The sequence below is a fragment of the Oryzias latipes genome, chromosome 7 (assembly GCF_053564925.1).
Source record: "Oryzias latipes strain Hd-rR chromosome 7, Olatipes_Hd-rR_3.1".
Lineage (NCBI taxonomy): Eukaryota > Metazoa > Chordata > Actinopteri > Beloniformes > Adrianichthyidae > Oryzias > Oryzias latipes.
The window spans coordinates 26,055,460-26,064,940 of record NC_136243.1 but is presented as its reverse complement, the minus strand read 5'-3'; the positions used below and the strand labels follow the sequence as shown (position 1 = coordinate 26,064,940).

The 9,481-nt window shown below is 41.4% G+C and overlaps 1 protein-coding gene across 6 annotated transcripts in view; it reads right to left on the bottom strand.

Annotated features, from left to right (window-relative positions):
* Positions 1-959: 959 nt before the first annotated feature.
* Positions 960-9,481, bottom strand: part of klhl17 (kelch-like family member 17) — a 12,226-nt gene continuing 3,704 nt past the window's right edge. For 3 of the 6 annotated variants that reach the window (XM_011476981.4, XM_011476979.4, XM_011476980.4), the window contains exons 5-12: positions 6,151-6,267; positions 5,817-6,048; positions 5,580-5,724; positions 5,285-5,452; positions 5,089-5,177; positions 4,895-4,968; positions 4,586-4,767; positions 960-3,695 (exon numbers count right to left, since the gene is read on the bottom strand). In XM_011476981.4, coding sequence (XP_011475283.1) covers positions 3,467-3,695; positions 4,586-4,767; positions 4,895-4,968; positions 5,089-5,177; positions 5,285-5,452; positions 5,580-5,724; positions 5,817-6,048; positions 6,151-6,267 — 1,236 coding nt within the window. In that variant the 3' untranslated portion in view covers positions 960-3,466. The remainder of the gene's footprint in view (positions 3,696-4,585; positions 4,768-4,894; positions 4,969-5,088; positions 5,178-5,284; positions 5,453-5,579; positions 5,725-5,816; positions 6,049-6,150; positions 6,268-9,481) is intronic. The other 3 variants (XM_078950732.1, XM_004070388.5, XM_078950733.1) reach the window with 1 other exon arrangement.

Genomic DNA, 9,481 nt, shown 5'->3' with positions numbered 1-9,481 from the left:
GGCGTTTTTCATCGAGTATATTTGGCCTGTGTTTATATGTGTTTTGGGGGATCGGAGCTTCATGTGGCAGCGAGTATGCAGGGGCAGCCACAGGTGTGAATGCCATGTGACTGAGGTCAAGAAGGGTAAAGTGAGAGTGTTCAGCTGTCTGCACAGATCACTAGTGTAATGGGAGTACGGTAGGAAGGTAGTAAGAAGCCCAGCAACAGCCTTGCTTCGCAACCTTTAAAATGTTATGTTTTCTTTATTTAGGAATTCAGTTTCTATCTAAGAAATGCACTATTTAACAAATCAGATACATTAAAATTTGTGGATATTGGGCGTGTAAGAATCTTGGAAATTGTATTTTGTGCCTTTAAAACCAGTTTATATCCTAAGAGTGGAGTCATTTTTTTTTTTAATGAAGACAGAAAATGTACAATTTGAAAGCTAACTATATGTTTGAATCATGCAGAGTAAAATAAAGACGTCCTTCTGTTTTTGTTGGTTAAGTGAGAAGCCAGGGAATGGGAAGCCAGGGTTTGATTCCCAAGGGGTGCGGTGAGCTTCATCCAGTGCGAATCCTTGGGCAAGACCCAACCGTTACAGCCCGACAATGTAGCCACAAGGGGGCCCCAAGTTTGGGTCTACCTGTGCCAGTCCCCAGCCGGGATAAAATACAGGGCAGGAAAGGGAATCGGAACTAAGATCTCTGCCGAACCACGTGTGCAGAAATCTGTTTTGCTGTGTCAATCCCTGAAGGGATATGCCAAAAGGGGAACATCAATAAATACAGCATGTATTGTATATGTGTAATGGTTGTGTATTTTGATTCTATACTTTCTATGGATGGTCATCAATGAGCGTGATGCTGCAGCCCAGTCCCTCTGGATCAATTTTGATCATTGTTTAAAAGTATAGAAAAGTGTCACATTTGAAGTTCAAATAAACTTTTTCCACAGCAACGACCACGAGGACAGTTGTCAGATCTGAAATCCGTTTTATTTCATGTCTTATGGTATTGCTCCATTTCACAATAGTGCAAAATACAACATTTTAAAGTCATAAATAACAAACATCATAAATAAACAGGTATCACCACATTTACCACAAACAGAAAAAAAAGCTACAGTTGCGTTGAAATTGCACGATGAGGATAACTTAAGCTGTGACTCTTCAACCCACAGAACGGATGCCGGCTTTATTAGTTTTGCACACCTTCTGATTTGACATGGCACCCTGCCCCCTGGCATGTCAATAAGGCCATCACAGCTCTGCCACATCCCTCCTTTGCACACAACCTTTTATTTGTTTCAGAGCAAAAGGAAAAAAAACACAGAATAATATCAACTGAATCCTTCAAAATAAGGAGAAAAGGCAACTTCTCAGAAGTTTGAAATGGTCTCACTGCACATGAACTGGACCCACAAAATATCCACCAACAGAGGATTTTGTTTTTAAATAGTTAATGCAGGTTTCACTTGGGATTTCTACTAATTATGCATATGAAAGAACAGGAGTGTATTTGAACTAGTAATACAACCTTTTGATGATCAGTAGTTGAGAAATGAATTAAAAAATTAACAACTACAATTTCCAATAGATTTAATTACAAAGTCTTTTGATTTCCCACATTTTAAAATGCATTTGCAGTAATCTTCATTATGGATTATTAAACATTGTGATTAGAAAATGTTTCTTGAAATGCAATGTATTAAAAAAAAGAAACTTTATCACATAATTCCTCCTTTTACCTGGAGAGGTAAACGTCATGCAGTCCAGCCAATCAGAGAGCTGGTTACACCATTCAAGGAGCTGATTTCTTTTCCTCTCTGCTCAAGCACCTAAAGTGCCAACCTAAATGGAAAAGGTCAACACTTTAGCTTATCAATAGTGAGTTATAATTAGGTTGTTTTAGTTAATTTAGTTAGTTTAATTACCCAATTTATTTCCTTTTTTTTATAAATTGTATTTCCGAATAGATTTTTAAATCAAAATGTTTAATTGATTGATTATTAATGACAAATGTAATTCCTCCTTTGAAATGCTGTTAAAAAGTGGAATTTGCTGGTAATTTATTAGTAAATAACATGTTGAATTGGAATTGTGTTTATTAATCTCTGTGTTTACTACTCAAAAGTGCTGAACAACAAAAAGAGTCTCCTGGTCCACCATATACATGCCCCACTGACTGCAGAAGTGAATGAAAACATTTACTACCTTCTCTTTGGGTTTTTTTTAAAGACCTGAATCTCTTTTGACAACAAGGTAATACAAATGGAAAAATGAATGCAATAAAACTACAGTCAAGTATTTGTAAACCAAAGTTTCATCTTGCGGTGAAGCTGCAAGATTTCATCAATGTAACTGTTTTTTCTAATTTTGAATCAAAACCTAACATAACCGAGTCATGTCACTGAATTATCAACAGGCTTTCCGGTGTCAAATGCAGCAGATTGAAGGTACACGTGTTCATGTGAGGTCATGCTCCTGGCAGTGAACAAAACAGTAAGGAAAGAAAAGAGATGCTGCACATCACAATGCAGCCATCAGTGCGCTTAACCTCCACAGACCGGATGCGACCTCTTCACACCGACACTGCAATGCTCTAAAAAATGCACCAGTGTTCGTGTGTTAAGATGCACTCACAGTCAGCCGTCGCCCCTCTAAAGCCAACTCTGCATCTATCGTTCCATTGACGATGTGCAAGCCACACAATATAATAAAAACACTTTTAAATAGTTTCCTTCTCTATGTTTTTTTAAAACAGCATATATTACATCTTATAAATACATATAGTCCAACATAATTGTGTTTTCATGTTAAAAAAAAATAATAATAATTTACACTCTGGGCCTCGCTTGGAGTCTGTAATCTGCAGCCAGGAAAGGTTTTTAACATTGCCAGTTACTGCCACCTAGTGTGACATTGCAGTACTACAACATTTCTCGTCTTAAGAGTAAACATGCATTGCACAAACACGAAAAAGCCACATTCCAAAACAGTAAAGCCATTCAGTGTCTCTTTCACCCTCATCTGCGAAAACGTCACATATCAAAGAATGATCTTGAAGAGAAAAACATAAAAAAGACTGTTTTAGATCCACTTTTCTGTGTGAAAAAGCAATGGGGGAAGAAATAAAGCTTTAAGAAAGTAAAAGCTGATATCTCTGGACTAACCCCATGTACCCATGCCTCCAGACCAGAACAAAGGTACAGAGCAGTTCAGAATATACAGCAGCATGGTAGAAGTAGCAGCCACATACAGGAAAAGGAGGCTTTACGTAAAGGAGGATTTCTAATCATTTCTTTTTAGATTACTAATTCTGGACTGTACTGTACCAAGCCTGGAGCCTCATTCATGCAGATCATTCATGTACCTGTCCACTCTCAAACACCACCTGTCAGACTGAGCAGTTGCGTCTCTTCCCAGAGCCAGTCTGGGCTGCAGCATCGGAGGCTGAGGTCACCCAAAAGCTGACCCCGTGTCAAAGGCTGGTGGAAGACACAGAGAGGGTGGGCGAGGAGGGCGGAGGGAAGTTCAGAAGCTCCAGCACCGCCACACCCACGCTGCTACGCCGCGTGAACATGCAGGAGGCCGCCACCCACTTGTTGCTCCGTGGGTTGTATTTTTCTATCGAGTTGAGGCTGGAACTGCCGTCATTTCCCCCAACAGCGTACAACCACCCGTCCATGGCCACCAGGTCATGAGTGCTCCTGCAGGAAATATATGAAAAAGGTTTTTATAAGCAGGTCTGATCTTTACAGTATGATCAATTAGAAAAAAGATCATATATATGAAAAGAAATCTACTATGGGGGTTATATCAGACTCCACTAAAAGTGGATAAAAATGTAAAAAATAGACAAGTTATATTTAAAAAAAGAAATGAATAAGTTTTAAAAAAGTACCAAGTCTAAGTACCAATTGTAAGATTAGAGGAAATATGAGAGAAAATAAAGAAAAAGGTTAAAAAACGTCTTAGTTAAAAGACTTGGAGTTAAAGAAATTATTTAAATGTTTTTTTTGCTTTTGGTATTGAGCCTAATTTTATATGGGGGTGAGACTTTGAGCCCATTGGCTATCGGGAAATTTGGTTATGGAGGTGTCATTTCTGCTCCAAAACAGCATTTGGTGTTGGGGCCGCCTCCTCAGATGTGCTGATGCTAGTTATGTAAAACCCTTTCATTGTTCTTTTTTTATGCACTAGAATGATTTTAATGTGACCGACATTTCTCTGGGAACTACAGATGGACCAAAAACAAATGTTAGTCTTTGTCATTAGGGTAGAACGTATTACAGAATAATTCATTTGAGACTAATGAACAATCTCAGGGAACTTGCCACCTCTTTTAATGCCCAGTCTTGCTTTAATTCTCGAGTGTGCAACAATGTGCAAATAAACAAGTGAAAATACCCTTTTTTTCTAAAACTATTGATTTTTCTACACAGTGCAAAGTGCACCACAGATACATTTATTAGAACGATCAAATGGTGAAATCTAAATCGCTGGAAAATCTTTAATTTTAGGATTTTAGGAATAAATAATTTCACTCTGTTGTCCCCGTTTCACAGGAAGTACTGACTCGTTGAAAATAGTCCCCAACCTGCGTATGTTCATGGCAGCGACTCCCTCCCAGGTGTTGGTCTTTGGGTTAAACCGCTCCACCGAGTTTAGGCAGCTGGTGCCATCGTTGCCTCCCGCCACATACAGCATGCCGTCTAGTACGGCCACGCCAGCGCTGCTGCGACGACTCAGCATGTTGGCAATGGTCGTCCATGTGTTGCTCTGTAAATTCAAACGCAGAAATGCCAATCAGTTTAGTTTTAGCTAAAATTATCTTATTTACCAAAAGCATTCAGCCAAAAAGAACCTAGTAATGCAAATTCAGATGATGGATTTATCAGCAAAGTACCTGTGGGTCATATTTCTCCACTGTTGCCAGATGTGAGGAGCTGTCATAACCTCCCACCGCATACAGACTGCCATCTGGAGGAGTGAAAGGAGATCAAAACAGTACCATACCAAGAGAGTTATTCCCTTTTCATGTCTGGTAAGGTGTTTACTAAAACATAAACAGTTAAAAAAGAATTTGAAGCCGGTTCTCACCCAGAGTGGCCACTCGCACATATCTCCTCCTGGTACTCATGGCTGCCACGGATGTCCATGTACTGGTCAGGGGGTCATAACGCTCTGCGCTAAAAGGAAGAAAACACATAACAACAAGGTTGAAATGATTGTGTTCAAAGTCTGTAATTCTAGCAAATGAAGCAGATATGTATAAAATATATATAATTCTGCTCACCTGTTGAGACAGGAAGCACCATCATAGCCTCCTGCAGCATAGAGTAAGCCATGCAGAACAGCTACCCCCAAACAGCTCCGTCTTGTTCCCATGGAGACTTCAGGCTGCCATGAATTGGTGATGGGATCATAAGATTCAACAGTGGCGAGGTCTGAGGTGCCGTCATACCTGTAGAGAAATGACGACAGATGTTTGGACCAAACTGTTTCCTTGAATCCACTTTGAGTCATTATTGTGCATTTACTGAAAAAACGTGGTGTGCAAATATGAAATGATTCTGTGTTGTGGTACTCACCCGCCAACAGCATATAGTCTGTTCCCTATAGCTGCCACACCCACCCGTGCCCGCCGCGTGGACATGGACGCCACCATGTGCCAGCGGTCCGTCCTGGTGTCGTATGCCTCACAGTCTCCATGAATGGCAAACAGGCTACCCCCACCTGAAACACCCACAATCCTTTATCCTATTTCCAAACTACACTGAGAAGCTAAAAGCATTGGATGAGGGCTGTAAGTGTACCCTAGTGGGTACCTTCAGGGGCACACTGACCAACAGCAAAGAGCACAGGGCTGGCTCCCTCACAGCGCCGAGGGCGCGTCCGGCTGTTGCTCAGGACCCCCCTCTGTTCGGGCATCAGGTGATACTTGAGCGCCTCAATCAGCAGGTCCTTGCACTCTGAGTGGTGACGCACCAGCAGCTCTGTGTCCACATTGCTCATCAGAAAGTCCCGTCTCAAGAGGGGCAGACGCACACACTTCATCAGCTGTCAGGGGGATAGGATACATGGAAAGGGAAGAATCAGGGACAAGTCTTTAAAGAAAAAAAAAGGAAGGTGCTGTTGGGCATTTAAAACAAAAAGACTCACCCAGGGTACATGTTGGCGTCGGCTATCAATGTCATGCTTCACCCAGTTCAACACGGCCCGGTAAACCTCCTCTTCAGATGGGACGTTGAGATTGTCACTGGAGATCAAATCCAGAACCTGAGTGGACCAAAGTAAACCATGACCACGTTAAAGCCCCATCAGTTCTATATAAAACAAAAAACACACAAATAAAAAGGAAGTGAATGCCTATGAAAGGATTAGTTCCTGAAGGTTCTGTTGAAGCTTCCTCTCTTCTCTGCTATTTTGGTTTTTGCTTTGCTCCTCTGTAACCTCAAATTCACACTAAAACTCAGATCAAACACAGCCTAGACTAGACGTCTATAACATATTGTGGCTCTTTGTCTTTAAGGAAAAATACAAATGATGTGAATGGTTTGTAGTTTTGATTCATTTTTTTTAGTTAAAATTCTGTCATTTGTTTAGCTTTTTAATAAGTCAGATAACAGAGCATCACAATGGTAAAAGGTTATAGACAGAAACAAATAACAATGTTGTAATCCAATTATAGCAGTATTTTTAAAAGCTAAAAAAACATATTTTTTTCAATGGCTTCATGGCCAAAATGGTAAAGTGGGATTTTGCAGCTCTCACTGGGTTTTGGTCATAAGAAACTTTTCCAAATGGCTTATTTTTATGTAAAAGGCTGGAGACCGTTAGTCTGGACTACAATTTTATAAAAGGCAGTTTTTTTGTGCAGTTGTATTGTTGCTTCTTTTGAGCTCCAGCTACTTCTGCATGTTTGTATGCAAAGCAAATGAAATGCAGAAGCCAGAGTGGCGTGCTGGCACCGCTCCCAGATCAGACACAAGCTGGTAAAGCTGAAGGCAAGAGAGCAGCCAGCTGCCACCTCGCCCGGTCAGATCAGGGCAACACTCAGCAGCCTCTGAGGAGAGCAGCCTCCACTAATCCAGTCACACAGGGAGACACGCCGCCACTCCACCCTATATCTGCGTGCACACACTGCGTCAAAAGGATTTACCAAAGCGTGTCCGGAGGAAATGCAAAAGGGAGCCGGCTCTGTAAATGAGCACTATAAAACTTCCTCATAATCCAGGGATGGAGACCAAATGAGAAGCAAGGAAGAGTCTGAGCTGCGTCTGCATGTCTGGATGTTTGCTGACATGACAGTCGTCATCGTGCTTCACAACCTCATCTTATGCGGTGATGCATGACTGAAACATCGTCCTGGCAACCCTTTCCACTCCTCTCACAGAACACAGGGACAAAGCGTGGGACATATTTTACACCTCTGAGAAGTCAGGGTTCTTCAAAATGGACAGCTTGTAAATGCGGCTCTGGTGCAGATTCATGACGGTCACAGAACAGCTGCAGGCAGAAAAGGCCAGGATGCAAAAAAACAGAAGAATGGAACTGAAGAAAATGCTCTATTTATAATCTTCCTTTCTGCTGCTGTACTTGCACTGTTTTAATAGACTGTGCCCACACACACTGACAGCACATTCAGTCTGAGGGCTTTGAAGGGCAGAAACATCCTCCCATCAGCACAGAACTTGCAGAAAACAGGCAAAGGATGAAAGCAGACATTTGTTTTTGTTCACTGTTGAGTGAAAAGGCATTCGTTTAAGGAGATGCCCCTTTGTACCAATGAAAAAGCACATTCAGAACTATAAAGACTTCAGACAGACACAGGTGACATTTGACTGTTCCACAGGCAATTTTATCTAAATGAGACTTTCAGAACAAGCAGCTGATGACGCATCCGAACAAAGTGGAGGTGAATGTGAGTTGTTGTGAAGGCGGATAAAACCGAGGCATCAATTTTCCACAGGTGAGCTTTCCTGGCATGTGTTGGCTGGTAAACAAGTAATTTTGAGAGTATTTTCTGAGATTCTTAAAGCTTCAAACCCAGGAAACTCCATGAAATCAGGGGTTTTCAGTTTACGTCAGTTTACACCATCGCACCCTTACCTCCTGAAGACAAAGAGAGCACGTCTTTTACCCCACCAGGAGTATCAAATGACCACCGTCTGATTAAATGACGGCGGAGCAGCCTGAATAGTTGTTGAAGCTGCAAATTTGACAGTCAAACTAGAAACTAGCACCCCCTTTAACACAATCTCAAACACTGTAGCTGCAGTCTCTAAGAAAAGGACAGACCACTAAACTGTGTTGTTTGTTGTGTATGATGAAGCAGCTGTGAAAATGTCACAAGCTTGATCGAATGGCCACTTCCACGCCTGAAAGCAGCGCAGTCACTGCTGAACCTGGCGGAGTGATGAGTGATGGTGTGGCTGAGCAGAAGTGACATTAAATCACACATTTATTTTGTGCATCAATACGACTGGAAAAGAGCAGCTGACAACAAAGACTATTTTACAAAATGACAGAGGACTTCCTTCATTAAATGTACTAAATGTGCTTTTTAATAGCAAGTCATTAGGTTCATTTTTCTTTTGATCCAAAATCATTTTAAAATCAGTAGTTGAGTAGAGTTGAAAGGACGGTTGAAATACCTTTCAAGTCCCACTCCGATGATTTTTTGAGCTATTTTAAAAGCGTTCCAAGGGGTCTTTTAATTATGATTGTGTCGTGTTCTTTTTGCCCTAATCAAAAAATCTGTCGACTGTAGCGTGAAGCAACCCCACCCCCCTTCCCCTCACCCACAACTGAGCACTGTTTTCACACTCTCCTGCTAGCTTACAGCCCCATCACACCCTCAACCTAACATTACCAGGGCAACAAAAATGGCGGGCGATAACCAAGATATCCAGATTCCAGCTCAGACGAGGAAAACAAAGACGTACCTGGATCTCCTTGTCTGCAAGTGGATGCATGAGAATGGAGCAGAGCAGGGGAACTGGTGGCCTCCCTGTAGTATTTTTAGGGTAACAACTCCAATCTTTTTCAAACTTTATTTTTCTGTCTGCTCCTGATTCAGACTGCAGAAAAGCAGCCATGCGCTAATATGCTAAACTTTACAGAAGTGAAGTGTTCATGGAGAAAATGGAGTCATGGAGAAAAGGGGCTTTGCGCCTTTATGCAACACTTTACATTCTTAAAGTTGCCTTTCTCCAGGACAGAATCAGCTGATTCACAATGACGGTGGGTTACGGTGGGTCAAAGAGTGTGTGTTATGTAGGTGTTCCTGGACGACTTTTTGGTGTTAAACGGGTAAAACCCTTTCTTCCCATTACCTTTAAGTTTATACCACAAATAAAACTTATGTATTACATTTCATGGTGGTTTTGACTGAATGCAGACCTTTGGTTAAGCCATGAATGTCTAAAGCAGAAAGTTTGGAGAGGAGGTTATTTTGGTTTTAATAGTATTTTAACGTCTTTGGAGCCAC